We start from the raw sequence: 18,791 nt of genomic DNA on the forward strand, positions 1-18,791 counted from the left end.
TGGTTAGAAGGTGTTCCAACATGTTGCCTTTTAACATGACTGCAGATGTTATAAAAACTGTTGTACTGTCACAATTGGATTACTGTTCCGAGATTTGGTCCTGTGCTGCAGCAGCACATATAAAGGCCATACAAACAGTTCAAAACAGAGCAGCTCGGTGTGCACTTCGATGCCCACTAAGAACCAATGTGAACATGATGCATAATGTCTTGTCATGGTTAAAAGTAAAGGAGAGATTATTAGCCTCATTGCTAAATTTGACAAGGAACATTGTCATTACCAAAATTCCAAATGTGCTTCAGCAAAAGCTATGCTTTAGCTCTGATGAACACAGCTATGAAACCAGGCATGCCACGGAGGGTAGATTTAAACTACCCAAAGTGAAAACCAACTGTGGAAAAAGTACAGTAATGTATAGAGCAATGTATAACTGGAACATTTTGCCAAGTGATATCATTACAGCAAATAGCAAATACCAATTTAAAGTCCTTGTGAAAAAGCATCTTTCGTGTTAGTTGAATGTAAACTTAAGGTTGCAGTCAGTCACAATGATGTCTAATGTTTAAGTCTAAATGATGAATTTTTGCTACTGTAAGAGCTATGATATGATAGTATTAATTAACTATGAGTCAAGTAATCTCTCTTTTATTGCTGAAATAATTGTAGAAATCAGGTCCTATGTATATGTATTGTATACTGTGTGTATATGTGTGTGGGAGTGCATGAGTGGGTGGGTGGGGTTTTGTGGTGTTTAGATATGCCAATGTTTTTAAACATTGTTTAGGTGTGTGGTGTTGTGAAAAACTGGTGTAAAACTGTCTGAAGAGAAGCATGTTAGTTTGACTCCAGGAAGAATAGCTGTACTTGTTACAGCTAATGGAGATCAAAATAAATACAAATACAAATATTATTCACTTCTCCTATCAGTGGGCCAATTCAGTTCAGTTTGGGTATAGATAGCGCCAACACAAAAATAGGCTGTATTTCTCATGATTGAACAGTTTAATGTGTTTTCATGCATGTATGTTGTACTTACAGGCCTCTTAATAGCTTGTTCAGTAAGATGCAGATTCCTTATGAAACATGCAAAAAATAAGTGAATTAATCGAATGATTGTGTTTTTTTTATTTATAAGAAGAACTCTTGGAAGTGTTTTGGTATGACTCGTTTGAAGTTTGCTGACTAAGATGTTGGTAGTTTCAGTGGTTGTGGGCTGGAGCATTGCAGTCTGACGTTCAGTTTTAGTTTTCTGTGTTTAGATGGAGGACGCTGATTAAGATACACGTATGACAATCACAATGAGGTCTCTGCAAATCATCTTATTGTTGTTGGTTGTTCTTTGTCTCTGCAACCTTGTTGCAAGTGCAGGTTAGTGCTTTGTGTTTTCACTATTATACATTTTTTGTAATTTGTGTTACAAAGTGTTATTAGTTGACCTACTTTCTTTAGACAGCGATACATTTTATTTTTTCACTTCATATTTATGAGTGCATCCAAAATGCCTCTTGATGGTTTAAAAACTTTATAATTGTAAATATGGTTTACAAGAGTTGTTTTTTTTTTTTTTTACCTAAAAATTAAAAATGCTGTCATCATTCACTCACCCTCATGTCATTCCAATCCTGTATGACTTTCTTTTTTCTGAGGAACATAAAAGAAGATATTTTGAAGAATGTCTCAGTGCATATTGGACAAAATAAGGCAAAGACCACCAAAATAGTTTGTTTTGGAACATTCTTCCAAATATCTTCTTTTAAGTTCCACACAAGAAAGTTCTTAAGATGACACGAGGAACAACATGAATTTCAATTTTTTTTTTAACATCAGATGTAGCACTCAAATTATAATGATGAGGAATAAGCAATATTACTTATAATGATAAGAAAATAAGTGACATACCGCAGAAGGTACAGTCATCTACACTGTCCAGGTGTTGGTCTTGGTGTCTCATTTAGTGCCAAGAGCACCTGATTCTTCAATGTTCTCTCAATTTCTGTTTTGATGGATGCTGTGAACTGATCCAGACTGTTTCTTTGAATCATTTTTAGATGCGATTAAATATAAAGGTGACAATTACACTATGAAGTGTCCTGCACCTCAGGCAGACGCGGTGGGTGTGAATCTGTACAGCCGGCGTTCGGACAAACGTGAAATCTTCTACTACAAATTCAAAAAGGACCAATTAATTCACCATACAGACTACACAGGACGTGTTGAAGTCAAAAATGACGAGAAGACTCTAACTATAAACATCTTTGATCTAGGACTGAAAGACACTGGGGCTTACTGGTGCACCTGCGAGGTTAACTTTGGGATATGTCAAATGGATGATTCAGGTGTTTTTCTTTTGGTTCAAGGTGAGCGCACATTTCTGTTTTTTTTTTTTTTTTTTTTTTATTGAGATTTAATTTTCAGCATGTAATTACAGGCAATTTAGAATTCACAATACCTGTAGTGGTAAGTATCATTTAAGATATACATTACCGTTCAAAAGTTTGGGGTCAGTAATTTTAAAAGAAAATGATTCCATAAGTATGCTTTATGTTGATCAAAAGTGACATTAAAGATGTTTACTTTTTTACTTTGTATTCATCAAAAAAAATCTTGGTTTTCACAAAAACATTATGCAGCAGTGTTTTTAACATTGATGATAATAATGTTTCTTGAACAGCAAATCAGCAAAAAAAAGAAAAAGAAAACGGTAATTTTATATTGTAATAATATTTCACAATATTACTGTTTTTACTATATTTTGATCAAATAAATCCAGCCTTGCTTGAGCAAAATAGACTTCTTTCACAAGCATCAAAATCTTACCAACCCCAAGCATTTGAACAGTAGTATTTATTTTCTTACTTTTTTCCCCTGTCCTAAAGGCAGCTAGTGAGAATCTAAGAAAATGAAAATAAACAAATGCATGTTTCCTGTCAAAAAGGCTTTTCTTATCTGCCAAATTCACTGACCTTCAGTGTAAAAGGTTTTAATGCAAAACATGGTTTGTTATAGTTTTGAAGCAAGTGATGCACAAATCTGTCTGTACTGAACACTCTCAGAAAAAAAGGTACAAATGCTGCGACTGGGACAGTACCCTTCAAAAGGGTTGTAATATGTACCATTTAGGTACTAATATGTACACTTTTGGTACCAATATGTACCTTTGAGGGACTAATATGCACTCTTTAGGTAGCCTACAAAGGTGAAAAGTTACCACCACAGTGACAGCTTTTGTACCTTGAGTGAAGTTATTTATATTTTTCTTTATAGACCCGCCAGAGATCATTCCGGCCTCTTCCAAAAGTTCAAAGTCCAATGGCATGAATGATTTACTGATACCAGTGACGGCTTTGGCTTTTACTTTGTGCTTGGAGTGTGGATGGTGCCCAAGGTGAATGTCATACACCTGTTTGTAAATCTGAAGGTCATCAGAAACTTTGTAAATGCATTGCACACAAACTGGAAAGTGCTGATTTCAGATTTGTCTGTGTGTGTATTCTCGGTTATCTCCAGCCATATCTTTACACACTTATTGTCTATGACCAATACTTTAACCTTAATTTTGAGAGGCATTTTTCAGCAAATGTGTAATAAGCAAGTTTGATTGTTCCTCTCTTTTGTTCCAGATGAAAAATCTGATCAGAGGTCAGAGAGAAGAGGAGAAAAGGTCTGGCAATGAAGTGAACGAGGTCATGACCATTCCCCGAAGGAAAGGCTTTACATGATACATCCACATAAATAACAAAGTGGACAACCACATAATTTGCTGTTGCTTAGTAAATATAGTTCCACATTCAGTACACACACAATATATTCAGTGTGATGCATATTGTACTGTTTTGAATGTTGCTGTAACTCATTCAATCCCACTGAACTACTTTTTTGAGTTCAGTCTGATTTGAGGTTGGTTTTCTGACGTATTTGTTGAAATATAACATTCAAAGATTCAGAGAAATTAGCTCCTCTCTTCTAAATGTCTTTATTTTTTTAATTCTCAGTCTTCTATTCTCTGTAAATAATAGTTATATAAATCTACAGTTTTACATGTTAGTTCAAATACTTTAGCATTAAATGAGCGATTCAGTTTGGGCAGTTCCTGTTTTGATTCTCTTTTACTTTAGTTGTAATCTATGGGTTCTAAATAAACATTTGTAACTTGTGTCTTGTGTGTAATGTAATCCACTGTGGATGTTGTTCTTAATCACCTGATGTAAATATTTTTGATAACCTCAATGTATTGCTTCAGTAATACACACTAAGGGCCCTATCTTGCACCCAGAGCAATTGACTTTGTACACCGATGCATGTATCATTCCTATTTTGTACCCGACGCACCGCGGACTTTTCCCTCCACAGACGCACATCGGTAAATTAGGGAATGAACTTGCGCTCCCGGGGGCGGTTCAGGGAAATGAGGAGGCGTGTTCCGGCGCAAACATTAAACATTTTCTAACAGCAGTCAAGTTGTCATTATTTGTGTCAAAAAAGTTGTGAATTTGTTGTAACATTAAAACAGGAGATCATGACTTACTCTGTGCTCAAAGTGATGCTCGTAGTGATTTCCTCTATTAGTGAACGAAACTTTCGAGACACCCCTCGCTGCAGCCTGTAGCACAATGACGTAGCTTGATCAGATCCAATACGTACTGGATGGTGGTGTGTTTTGGCGACGTCACAGTACCGATCTCTGGGTTATAATGCGCTTGTCTTAAGTGACATGTATGCTAAATATTGTTTTTTTGTTTTTGTTTTTGTTTTTTTAAACAACAAAACAATACAACATACAATTTTAGAGCCAGGGGAGCAAAGAAAACACACACACACAAAAAAAATCGAAATAAATATTAAATCACAAGAATACAAGACCTTTGTATCAGTCAAAGATTTTGAAGACAGTACACAAATTAACCGTCTTAATAGCTTTTCCATTAGTACTAGAATGAATAGTCGAAATGTAATTTTTGAATTCTTTAAGGAATACTGAGAAATGGGGCTTTTTGTTAGAAAACTTACACTTATGGATGTGAAATTTGACTAATAAAATTAACAGATTAATTACAAAAGCCTCCTTAATCACACTGTTATCATACTTTGAATATCCAAAAATTACATTTTCAAAATGCAAACTAAATTAGAGAGTACATTTTCCTTAATAAACATAGACACTTCATACCATAACTTTTTCACCTGACTACAATGCCAGAAAATGTGGGGTACTGTTTCCAAGTGCAAAGAGTAAAACGAGCAACTTACATCAATGTCTTTCTTAAACTTACTAAGGAAATGTTTGACAGGGTAGAATTTGTGCAATATCTTGAAAGAGATTTCTTTCACCTTGTTTGTAACAAAAAACGTATGAGGTAATAACCAGACACTTTCCCAATCAAGGTCATTAACAAATTTAGTCCAATAAGCAATAGAGCAAGATTTGGTGACAACCTCCTTTAAAAATAGAGAACGAATAGATTTGTTAGTGTTTTTGTACTGTAAAAAAAAATATTTTTACCACATACTGTCAGCTGGGTTAATTATGGACATATCAACTGATGACAACATACCTCTACATAAGGAAATTATACCAGAATTGATTGCAGAAAATACAAGAGCAAATTCCTTGGGAGTCAGGAAAACTGCAGAAGAAACTCGTCATACATCATAAGGTATCCTTGAGAGTTAAACAAATGACAAACTAAAACAATACCAGCTTTTTTTAAAAATACTTTTGTGTTTATACAAAATACAACGGTTATTCCAAATAAAAACACGGTGCAGAGAGAAGTTGTGCTTGTAGATCAGTTTCCAAGCCAATAAAGCTTGAGCAAGAAAGGCAGAAATTTTCACTGGCAATTTGTCAATTTTAGAATCACACATTAGTAAAAAAAAGAAAGTAAAATTAGGATAAAATAAAATTCCACAAAGAAGGTTTTTTCAAACAAAAGTTTAACCAATTAATTTTGAGGGTATTAGTATTCTCAATATTGTATTGAGATGATGTTCTAACCTGTGTAGTAGTAGTACTGATAAATAGTAATAAGTAATTAAATAATAATAATAATAATATGTTTATTTTCTATAGCGCCTTTCAAGAACCCAAGGTCGCTTCACAATGCAATACAAATAGCAAACAAACAGCAAGTAAACAGATACAAAGATACAGACACTTATAACAGACAAACAAATGGAAACAAGCATACACTAACTGACATGAATCAAAGAAAAACACATTGGACTATTTATCAAAAATATACAATTATGACAAAGTATATAGCAAATAGAGCTGAGAAAGTGGAGAACAGAGAAAACAGTGTTGAGGATACTTATTTATTGGGCAAGCTTGAAGATATGAGTTTCAAGTTGTTTTTTGAAGGTCCGGATGTTGTCGGTCGCACGAAGATTCAGGGGCAGCTTATTCCATAGCTTAGGGCCAACAACACTAAAAGCCCTACCGCCCACCGTAGAGAGTCTGACCCGGGGTACCACGAGTAGGTTTTCAGTGCTAGACCTAAGGGCCCGAGTTGGAACATATGGCTGTACCAAATCAACAAGGTATGGGTGCCGGGCCATGTAAGGCTTTATACACTAGGACTAACAGTTTGAATTGGATGCGGTTTATGACAGGAAGCCAGTGCAGTTGGTGAAGGATAGGAGTGATATGGGCAGATTTTTTATTACATGTGAGGGCTCGTGCAGCAGAGTTTTGGACCATTTGAAGGCGGTGTATTGCTTTGGTGGGTAGTCCGCTGTATAATGAATTACAGAAGTCCAATCTGGAAGTGATGAAAGCATGAATAACAGTTTCCGCATCTATAAAGGTAAGAGAGGGGCGAATACGAACAATATTCCGCAGGTGAAAGAAGCATGATTTGACAGTCTGACTAATGTGTGAGTGAAAGCAGAGCGTGGGGTCGAACAAAACTCCCAGATTCCGTACAGTTTTTGAAGGCCTAATCTCAATACCGTCTATATCAATAAAAATGTCATGTCCGGGTGAACTCTGTGATCTAGGGTTAATCAACAGGATTTCGGTTTTACCAGCATTAAGCTGTAAAAAGTTAGAGGACATCCATGTTTTAAGTTCGTGGAGGCAGGAGATAAATGAAGAGGGTGGAAAAGATGAGTTGGGATTGATCGTGAAGTAGATTTGAATATCATCAGCGTAGCTATGAAAATTGAGTCCATGCTGTCTGATGATCTGGCCTAACGGTAGCAAGTAGATTAGAAATAGAAGCGGACCAAGTACAGAGCCTTGGGGCACACCGTGAGAAACAGACACAGAGCGTGAGCGATTCTTACCTATCTTAACAAATTGTTGTCTATCACATAGATACGAGGTCAACCACTGAAGTGCCGCACCTGTGATGCCTATTGCAGACAATCGTGAGATAAGTGTAGGGTGGCACACAGTGTCAAATGCTGCACTGAGGTCAAGGAGAACCAGAATACTATGTGCACCAGAATCAGAAGCCAGAAGGAGATCATTTAGTACTTTTAGAAGAGCTGTTTCTGTGCTGTGGTATGTACGGAAACCAGATTGAAGGGGTTCAAAGAGATTATGTCTCTCTAAGTGTGATTGCAGTTGTGCCACAACTACCTTCTCAAGTAGCTTGCCAACGAAAGCGAGGTTTGATATTGGTCTATAATTGCTATGAGTGGCGTTGTCGAGGCCGGGCTTCTTGAGGATTAAAGCTGCAAGCAGCATTTATCAGGGTTCAAGCAATTTAGGCCTTTAAGGCCTTTAAGCACAAAAGCATCAAAAGTTATTAAGTTTTATTAAGCAAGCATGTAACCACTAACATAATAGATGGAAAAGACCATTTACAGCCAATACAGGCAATGTACCATAGGAAATATATGGTTTTAAAGCTTTTTAACAGTTATAGCGCCACCTATGGTCCGATCTCGGCTTTTGCTTTCTGCAATCGCCATTCATTGTTTACATGCACACCTTTTGTTTCAATCTAACTGAATTCATTCCCATTGGTGAATCTGAATGTAGTGTTTACATGAACGCTAAACAAGTGATCGGTTGATGTGCGTTTTAACATTGCTAAGAAAATTCCCGCTCCTCCGTGAGAGATACGAGACCGGTGCGTCTCACAGGTGTCGCTCTCGTCAGTAATCACGCCACCGGCCTCGCGCCGTTCTCCCGCGCCCCTCAGCCTCGTCCTGCTCGCCACAGTAAACATAATGAATGGCGACTGTAGAGTGCAAAAGCCGAATCCCGGACATTTTGGGCGATCTCGAAATCCCGTGCAGACTCGTCACGGAGACTCACTAGTAGCCTAGTCTTGTTGTTTAACTGCGCGCTCTTACCGGTAGGTGTGGCTTGGGAGTGGCCTCGTAGGGCAGCGAAGCAAGTGCATTCTGGGAGTTGTTGTCTTTCATCCACATGAGCCAAAATACATTTTCTGGCTTTTCTCAGTCTAGAAAGCTCCAAATTCAAAAATAATTTCACATTTCTTCTACGATAAATGACCCATTTTAAATACACATTCATCTTTCCAGAGGTGAAGTATCCCTTTAATAAATATGTGTTGCAACTTTACCCACCTGTCCCACCTTTACTCTGTCCTCCACTTATTTGTCACGGCTTTGAGCCGTTTTTTTACCATACAACAGCACATGCACCAATTGCCATATTTCAGGATGGAATATTTCAGTGGTCATTCTTACTATTGTCAAATCTACCGTAAACTTTGTCAGTGGATAATAGATAGATAGTATAAAATTAAGTGTCTTTAGCAATTTTGTGCACATCTTATTTGTTGTAATTACATTCGTCTGACCAGCTCTGTCAGGAGCCCAAACTGTTCACGGACCGCCTGTGATTTTAACCAGAGCAATACAGAAGACAGAAATAGACCACAGACTGCATAAACTGGACATGAAAGATTACTATACAGTATATCCTCGGCACATGCACACAAAATGAGCAAACAGAAATCATGCAGCAAACAAATGCACAGGGTATTTCGTAATAACCCTCTATTTCTACTCATTTGTTTGCAGGTTAGAATCAGTTTACAGATAACTGATCTCTTTGTCTCTTATTTTACTATCTTCAATGCATGTGTGCATGTGATCTGCACAAATAAACACAAATAAACATACAATTAGTAATGACTAATAAGTAAACTCATAAGTAAGATTTTTTTTATGTTCTTCCTCTCACCAAGGATGTTTATTTGACCAAAAAAAAGTAAAAAAAATGCCATCCAAAACAGCATGTGGGTCAGTCGGGACATGTTCACACTCTAATCTGATATTGGCCACATTTTAAAAAAATAATCTAAACAGCCAGACAAAAAAATTGGATCTGAGCAATAAATCAGAATTGAGCACTAATGCTTGCAGCATGAACGTCTGTGGAGCGGCTATTAAAACATATATAGTCACACCAAGCACTGCTCGCACTCATGAGAAGAACAAGCAGAAGCACTCATATCCATGAACAGGACGCCCAGGACTCACTCTCTCCCAGATAAAAAACATCTGAACCCATAGTGGGCCGGCGTTAAACCCAAGTCCCCAGATCAAATGTTCTCTATTACAGCACTAGCAGCTGATTTGGACCGTTCACTGTGGAGCAGATGAATTAATTAAATGCTGTAAAAAATAATTAGGAGTCATCCATAATTCATCCGTGGAAATGTAAACTCATGAATCTTTCATGATCGCTTTTGAGTGGAAAAAAAAAAGAGAAAACGTGGGCCATCTCTAAAAGCTCGGAGCGGAGATGTTATTTAAAGCAGAGACCTAGAAGATTGCTTTCTGAATCCTGAGAATAACAAGCGCAGACAGAAAACGGCAGCAGAGGTCTCCATCTGCGGATCTCTTATAAGACTAATCCGCATATCAGATATCTGCAGCAGTGCAAATGTTAGGACTAGATTTATGTGCCGTGTCAAAAACGCCATTATATAGAGAGGAACTCAAACAAGAGGTTCATATGTCATTTGTAAGTACACTGAAGAATGTAGTGCTTCTAAAACTTAAGCAAAAGAGTATTAAAGGGGTCATTTTATACACCTTTATAGCAGTTTTTGCCTGGTCTACTTATGTTTCTTGCACAAAAAAAGGTACGAATGTTTTTCTTGACCATTTTAGAATTATACAGGTAGTTACTGTACATTTAAGACTTGTGTCTTTAAGATATGTGTCACTATATGATTGCATAATCAATCTTACTTAATCATCACTTACAAGTTGCTGAAAACAGCAATGGACCTTCGTCTGGATAGATGGCATAATTAATTTGCACAAATGAAAACAACCCTAAGAAGGACAGACATACAGTATGTTTAATAAGATGAACTGTCTTAAGGATATTGGTCATGTCAGTTTTCCTTGAGTTGAGTTGTTTGTCCACTCAATATCATATATCAATCATATCAATTTTATTTTATTTTAATGATTATATTTTTAAAAAAAAATTAAATTGGGAAGACATATTTTCAAAATATTGTATAAGTGTTAATATAAATATAATAATATTAATAATTTAGAGACTTTACTAGATCAGATACAATCAGATTAATGCAAAGTATCAATTTTTAAAAAAAAATGAAGTGTAAAAAAGTTTTAGTTAAATAATTAACTAATAAAATATATGCATTTCTACTGACTAGAATTGATTTGTGTTTATAATCACAAGAATAGTCCAAGCACAAACATGAGCAGATGAGGAAAGTGTTTGTAAATCTGACAGCCTGCGGGTGGTGATAACTGAGGATTTCAAGTCTTTTTTCGATTTTATTTTGGAATAAAACTCAGCACTTCAACTCAACACCGTGCTATCTGTATCTAGCTTGCCAGGCTATCAGTTTCACCCATGTATCTCAGAGCTAATGAGCTAAAATGTTAAACAGTCTTCAGGCCGAGTCACAGAGCAGTACTGATGAAACCCAGCGCCAACCTGACGTTCAACAGTCATGGAGCTTCAACAACTCTCACCATTATCCACAGATCTTCTCTTTATTGTTTCCCACCAAACGATGGATCTTCTCGCTGAATGCCAGGCGATGAAGGAGTCTTTCAATGTGCATGTAAAACCGTAAAGCTGGAGGCGTTCATGCCGTCTTGAATTCACGTGTCGCCAACTGAATCCATCAAAGTGTTTCTTCTTCCTCCTCCTCAGAGAACAGTTTGAATATTGCAGTTCATTTGTGTAACCCTGAAAAGCGAGCAAAATTTCCATTTTTCCCAGAATACCCCCGCAAACAGGTGTTAACCCTGAGCTAATGCATACATTTCACTTTAACAGAACATGCTGTCATCTGTCCTTAAGTATAACAGTTATCTAAAAAGTTATCATAAAGTCATCAGACTAGTTGCACAAGTTTTCCACATAGTATGCTTGCCAGAGTTGATGGTGTTCATGGTATAATGCATGTGAATTTTACATATGTGATGCGGATCATGTGACTTATGTGTTTATTTGCCAAAGTTATTTCCTACGTGTTTACATGTTGCTTCCGATGTTTTTCCTATGTTTTAGGCTTGGCTTTTCAGTGATGACGAGAACTGAGGGATTCGAAATGTTATAAAAGCGACGTTACTCAACTCGAAATGTTATTTAACGGGTAAGGCATTTTACTGAACAGATAAATTGCCTTATGTAGCTCTCTAACAGTAGCCTGGAAATCCAAACCCAAATCCGAAAGATTAAGGGTCTGGCACTGAGTAATAAAAATCGCCCAACTCGAGGGGCGGCACCAAGCATGCATTTGAAAATCTCAACGCACGCAATTGGATAACACCACGACCAATCCCAGTCGTGATTGCGCTGTTACTAGCGCTGTCGTCATCGGTTTAGCTCGCCTCTGGCCCGCCTAAATCAGATACACCGATGTGATTGGTGCAGCTCGGATACAAGGGCATAGTTAATGAGCATCATTACTCAACGCCAGAGTAACTCGCTGAGCAAATTCAAATTGTGCTACTCTTGCGAGAGCTCTGGATTTCCAGGGTTCTCTAACAGAGTTCATTGTAAAGCATTATCTATTGTAAAGCAGTCATGGAGTAATTATGCATAATTTTATACTGCATAATTTTAAAATACATATATATATATATATATATATATATATATATATATATATATATATATATATATATATATATATATATATCTTAAACCTATAATAAATGTTTTATGAGCAGTAAGATAATGTTTTTCTCTCTTTTTTTTAGTTATGAGAAGGACAGGTTACACTTTATTTAAAAGTGTCATTCACTGTAAAAAATTTCTAACCCTCCCAAATCAAAAATTTCAAGTGACCGATAACATCTAAATTTTTCAATTGGCCCAAGTGAAATTCTGTAAATTCTAAAATTAAATTTACAGATTTTCACTTGGGCCAATTGAAATTTACAGAATTTCATTTGGGCCAATTGAAAAATTTAGATGTTATCGGTCACTTGAAATTTTTGATTTGGGAGGGTTAGAAATTTTTTACAGTGTTGTTACAGTGTAATTATACATTTAAGTACTAAGCAATAATAATTAACTACATGTACTTACTATAGAGTTAGGATTAATTTTATGTAATTATGCATAATTTGTAGTTATTACTACAGTAACTACATGTATCATGTGTAACAAGGACACTAATGTATAAGTGTTATCGAAGAAACCATATTTATTAAAACTTATTTTACTTTATTTAAAATTATCACTTTATATAAAAATCACTTTGTTTTACAGTGCCCTACATATGTTATATGTACTTACCATAGTAATAACAGTAAATGATGCATAATTACATGCAACTAACTCTCAACCAAATCCTAATCCTCCCCTAACCCTATAGTACATGTAGTTTATTAATATTACTCAATACTTCAATATATAATTACACTGTAACAGTGACACCTTAAAATAAAGTGTAACCCACTATTTTAAGGTGACGTACTGTAGTTACACGTTACTAGTACTACATGTACTTACTATAGTAATAACAGTAAATTATGCATAATTACAAGTAACTAACCCTCAACCAAACCCTATCCCAAATGTAACTCCATAGTAATGCATGTAGTTAATTAATATTACGTATTTGAGTAATTACAATGTAACTACGTCAACCTTAAAATGAAGTGTAACCCCATATTCATCCTCACAGTCACACAGAGCTGAAGCACAACCAAAACAATGTCCTTCCGCAAGATGCATGCAGTTTTGTTTTATAAGTGCTAGAGGGCCAAAAGTTACATAGTGTATCTTTAATTAATGAATACACATCACCTGAGCGACTGACAGCTTTCAGTCATGCGGAATAGTCTTAAAGAATGAGCACAATTCCCCAAACTAAACAGAAAGAGGGGGGACTGTTTGTCCTCTGTTCTGTGGATGCCAGTGTGTAAATGCCAAATATGTCCGCTATACAGAGGGAGGCGTCATAAAACAAACGTGGGGATCAGGAGAGCCTGAGAGATGAAATGATTTGACTCCATTTCAACACACAGTGCAGCAGTTTGATCCCACTAGCGTTTGATCTGTGGCCCCAGTGGAGGTTCCTCTATCGCCGCGCATTTCTTTGTTGTCCCCGTTCTTTTCTCTACGCACACAGACGTCTCAAACTGAAGTGCTAAAAGTATTCCAGTTGAACACAAACAACAAAGGGAAGCGTAATTCATCTGGTGGTGTTCTCCATTATGAAACCATTCACAACGGCAATACAGGCACTTAGCCTTATATTTATCAAACTGTGCCTTTAATTGGCCGAAGACACCGTGAGGTGTAATTAAATTTGGTCAGCTTGTCCAGAACAATAACTATTTGTTTGTGGTGTTCAATTTTCCAAGTGCTGTGAAACACAAAGAGAAGCGAGAACATTTAATTGAACAGAGATTGGTTGGGTTGCCGGTTATTGTGCGGACAGCAGTAGAGCTGTCGGATGTAGACAGTGAAATAATGGCCGACGTTGTAAAAGGAAGGGAGCTTTAATAAGAGGCTGCCATGTCGACACACATATCAACAAGGGAATTAATTGGAACGTCCCACAGCAGTTCTTGATTTAAAAGCAAATAGAGTTTAACTCTGTAGGTGATATATTTCTCTACATCTGGGACATGTGGTCAATTGGGGCGATTTGGACTAAAACAATTATAGCTCCATATTTTAAGCCTTTTTACAAATGCCAAAACTCTGATATATTTACGTAAGTACGGACAGACAGACAGATGAATGGATGGCTTTAGCATTTGCTTGAAATTATGTAATCATCAGTATAGCTATGTTTCCATTCAAAGTTGCGAATTTATATCACATAAAACGTTTGCGAATAAAGCAGCGTTTCCATCCCATGTGTTCAAGAGGGAAAAAGTCACTTCCTGGGAAATTGGTGCAAAATATCTAATAAAAATGGAAGTTGCTGCTATTGGGGAAGACACTGTTGCTCTTTTTTCCTCCATCATAAATGAGTTGCCTCTCAGATGAAAGGCAATAAACGCTGTCATGTTCTCTTGCGTTCGGATGCTGGTGTTTGGGAATGCAATCGTCAGAGACGCTTCTGGTGGGAATTAAACCCAATCATTCTGATGACAGACTTTACAGGCGTTTCAGAGCCACCAAACCAACATCTGCGATGCTGTGATGCGATTGGTCCACTGGTTAGTCCAGTTATCCAATCACAGCCTCTTCTGAGGCAAAGTCACCTGAGTTTATATTTATTTGGTAAATGTGTTTCCATCGTAGATTATGCACGTGTCTTCTTATCGGATACAAAACGTATCCGCCTCAATTGAGAACAAGTTTATTGTGCATTTTTAGAATTTATGCACATCTTGGTGTTTCCATCCAGCGTTTTGTTATGTGATATCTCAACATGTGCATAAAAATAGGTGGATGGAAACATAGCTATTGTAATAAAGCAGATTTCAATGTTTAAAATAAAACTTAATAAAGGTCAAAATGTAGTTCTAAAAATTTTCAACACATTAAATATTTTATATTTATATGCACCATTAAAATGATATAAATAATATACAATATGTATATGTTTACTTAAATATGGAAAATGCCACATGAGGAATTCAGTGTACGTTTGAGTGATAATGCAAACAAATCATTCAAGAGCTGATTCACTGTTACAGACCATTTGAACTGATTCACAGAGATTACTACAAATAAAAGTAAAAATAATTTAAAAAAATATATGCAAAAGATTACATAAAAAATTGAGATGCCAACACATATGTTGGCATTATGTTGACCTTAAAACAGAAAACACTATTACAGCATCTCTTATGAGTGTTAAAGGGATAGTTTACCCCAAAAATAAAATTGTCATCATTTACTCACCTTCATGTTGTTCTAAACCTGTATGATTTTCTTTCTTCTGTTGAACACAAAATAAGATATTTTGAAGAATGTTGGTATAACCAAACAGTTGATGTAGCCAATGACTTCCATAGAATATTTTCCTATGTGGAAGTCAATGGCTATACCAACAACCAGCATCTCCTCTGGGAAATCTGGACAGACAGCACTTGGCCACAACTCTGACATTGTTCTAACTTTAATTCAAAGAATTAACCTGTTTCTGAAGTTGCTAAGTGCTTGAACATTTTCAGTTATTCCTTCATCTTAGAGTTTGATTTGCATTTAAATGGGGGATAACAGACATGGCACTCGCAGCGCTGATAAGAGTATTCGCTGGCATTACATGTGACATTTTCTGACAATTACATTTTCTCAGGTAAATTACAGAAGAGGACCTCTCTTTCAGCCCTTTCTGCCTGTGAATAACCAGATTCATAATTCACCAGAAATGAGCTGCTTGAAAGAGAAAATTTGCAAATGCACGTAAAGGATAAGGCTGAAATAGTGCCGTAGGCTGATTTTACCTCATTCAACTTTAGTTATTCCCATATTAATATCTGGTTACCGCATCTGTGGCATATTACTGCTTATACAGTCAGTAAATTCAACGGACCTCTCAGTGTGTATAAATGAAAGCATTTACAGTATACGCTAACAGAAACTCAGCAACAATTATAATATGCAACGGTTTTGAAAGTATAATAACTTGACTGATGTTCTCCACTCACAGGAATTAAACAGGAATACTTGATTCTGATTGGTCAATCTCAATATTCTCATATAGCATTAAAAAGTCAAACATTTTGCATTTCTTTCATACTTATAGTATATATTGTTTTGCAATTGTATTTATTGTTGTGCCATTTTGCAAATCAAAAAAATATATATTTTGTTAAACACAGCTATCCATGATTATATTCTCTATTTTTTGTTGTATGAATTGTAAATGAACTTTCCCTTTTAACTGACATCAGCAATCCCCCTTATTTTTCATCAACACCCTCCAACTATACCATAGAGACACTTAAGAAATTACTGAAAATGATTGAAAAAAATAATGCCAAATATTGATGCAAGTAAAAGCTAGTTATTACACTACACTGGTTTATCCGTGTATACAGGCTGCACGGGTTAGGCCACCCTGAATCCATAATAATCAGCAAAAGGAGCTAATCAGCAAAGTGAGGTTATGGATTAACAATGTGCATTTTATAAACATTTTCATTTATACTTTATGAGGGAGCAAATCTGTAAGCCTATCTCCTGAATCGAGATTGCTATGACTGCTAATCCATTTCTATAACAGCAAACTCCCCGTTTCACAGGGAAGCAGTGGATAAATCTAAAGTTCAGCCCTACCTCCATTTAAAAAGGAATCGATCTGTTGTCTCAATACAGAGTCATGTGATGAATTGTATGAGGATTTGAGAGTAACCTCAGAAGAGGAACAGATAATTGACTGTGTCTCATTGTTGACATGCAGCAGAGCGCAGAGGTTAAGAGAGACGATACGACAAACTGGACTTTACGGACAAAAACAATCAATGGGTGCCCGATAATGAACAGAAGGGTCGTTTCTCCTGTGCAGAGTATTGTATTAAACTCTCAGTATTTAAAGATGGGAATCTAGCTTGTTTTCTTTCATCATTCTTTGTCATCACAAAAAAATAATAATAACATACACTGAAAAAAATAAAACTCATACAGCTGTCAGAATCTGTTCCCCCGTGCAGCGCTCATGATGAGAAATGCAAACTTTACACAAATATTACACAAATCTCTGCAATCATTAAATATGTTAAAGGACAAGTTCGGTATTTTACACATAAAGCCCTGTTTACAGATCGTTTCTGATGAAATAGAACGGTTAAGATTAAACTTTTGACAGATGCTGCTGTCGCGAGAATTTTAGGTTTATTTCGCTTTCCCCTCCCCCCTCAAGAATGGTAGTCTATGTGCACTGGAACAATCCTTCCTAAAACGCATTAAACTTTCATTTAAAAAGAGATGAAACTCACCGAGTGGTCAGGGGTGTTCACTGATATGCTCATACAAAAATCGCTGCAAAAGATGCTTTCCAACAGGTTTTATCATAGTTTTTGTCCAACTCCATTGACTTGTATTGAATGTGCTGTGTGAGGTACGGTATTACTCCGCCGCTTCTTCTTCTGCTTCTTCTGTGTATTCAGTGAAATGCCAGCAGTTTGCTTGCAATTGGCAAATGTGCATTATCGCCACCAACTGGGCTGGAGTGTCTATTATTCAAGCTCTCAACGGAAGAATGTACGGGTGTGAGACGTTTGGAAAAATAGATCCACAGTTTTACAACGAATGGTAAAACACCTGTTGGAAAGCATCTTTTGCAGCGATTTTTGTATGAGCATATCAGTGAACACCCCTGACCACTCGGTGAGTTTCATCTCTTTTTAAATGAAAGTTTAATGCGTTTTAGGAAGGATTGTTCCAGTGCACATAGACTACCATTCTTGAGGGGGGGTGGGAAGCGAAATAAACCTAAAATTCTCGCGACAGCAGCATCTGTCAAAAGTTTAATCTTAACCGTTCTATTTCATCAGAAACGATCTGTAAACAGGGCTTTATGTGTAAAATACCGAACTTGTCCTTTAAGTTACACAAATATACTTTATGCATTTAATCTTACTTTATTAACCAATGTCTTTGCTCAGTTTGCTGCTAACCAACTATGATCCAATTCAACCATAAGCCAAAATGACTGTAGATAAACATCACATTTGTGTTTCACTTTTTTGTTGTTTTTATTGTTGATGTGAGAGTGTTGAACTTTCTTCCAAAGGCAAGCCACCAACCTTTAGCCAAAAAAGCTTAACGACTAATGCTAACGCTGTGGATGTTAATGGAGAAGAGAATTCACTACACTAAATAAATCGCTTTTGTGAGGAAATAGCTTATTATTTAATCAATCGACTGCCAGTAATCTTCCACGATTTACGCTAAACAATACTTATACGAAATGTAGATTTTACTATGATAAAAAGGTTATTTTTTTAAGAGAAGGCAGTGTCGCGACAGGTAGGACTCATTTACGGCATTATCATAGTATTTAATAGTAATATTGAGTGCTATATTGTCTAAAGAAAGTAAAAAATACTGATGTTTTCTTTCTTTGATTTTCAGTTTTTACCAGTTCTGATAAGACTTGAATTGTAATGACTATTATAACTGCATGTATGCATATGACGCTGATATTATGCATTTTAATGAATAAAGAGAAAATTTTAAATTTGAATATAAATATTGTGTTATATTGTATGTTGTTTAAAGGGGGGGTGAAATGCTATTTCATGCATACTGAGTTTTTTACACTGGTAAAGAGTTGGATTCCCATGCTAAACATGGACAAAGTTTCAAAAACTAAGTTGTACGTTTGAAGGAGTATTTTTGTTCCAAAAATACTCCTTCCGGTTTGTCACAAGTTTCGGAAAGTTTTTTT

The 18,791-nt window shown here is 36.2% G+C and overlaps 1 protein-coding gene across 1 annotated transcript; it reads left to right on the top strand.

Annotated features, from left to right (window-relative positions):
* The first annotated feature begins 1,236 nt into the window (after positions 1 to 1,236).
* LOC307165383 (uncharacterized protein) lies at positions 1,237 to 4,451 on the top strand. Its single transcript, XM_079882970.1, has 4 exons — positions 1,237 to 1,368; positions 2,049 to 2,357; positions 3,265 to 3,385; positions 3,621 to 4,451. Exons 1-4 carry the CDS (start codon positions 1,287 to 1,289, stop codon positions 3,622 to 3,624), a joined length of 516 nt encoding a protein of 171 aa, XP_079739096.1. The 5' UTR covers positions 1,237 to 1,286; the 3' UTR covers positions 3,625 to 4,451.
* The last annotated feature ends 14,340 nt before the right edge of the window (positions 4,452 to 18,791 follow it).

The sequence above is a fragment of the Squalius cephalus genome (assembly GCF_949319135.1).
Source record: "Squalius cephalus genome assembly, chromosome: 10".
Lineage (NCBI taxonomy): Eukaryota > Metazoa > Chordata > Actinopteri > Cypriniformes > Leuciscidae > Squalius > Squalius cephalus.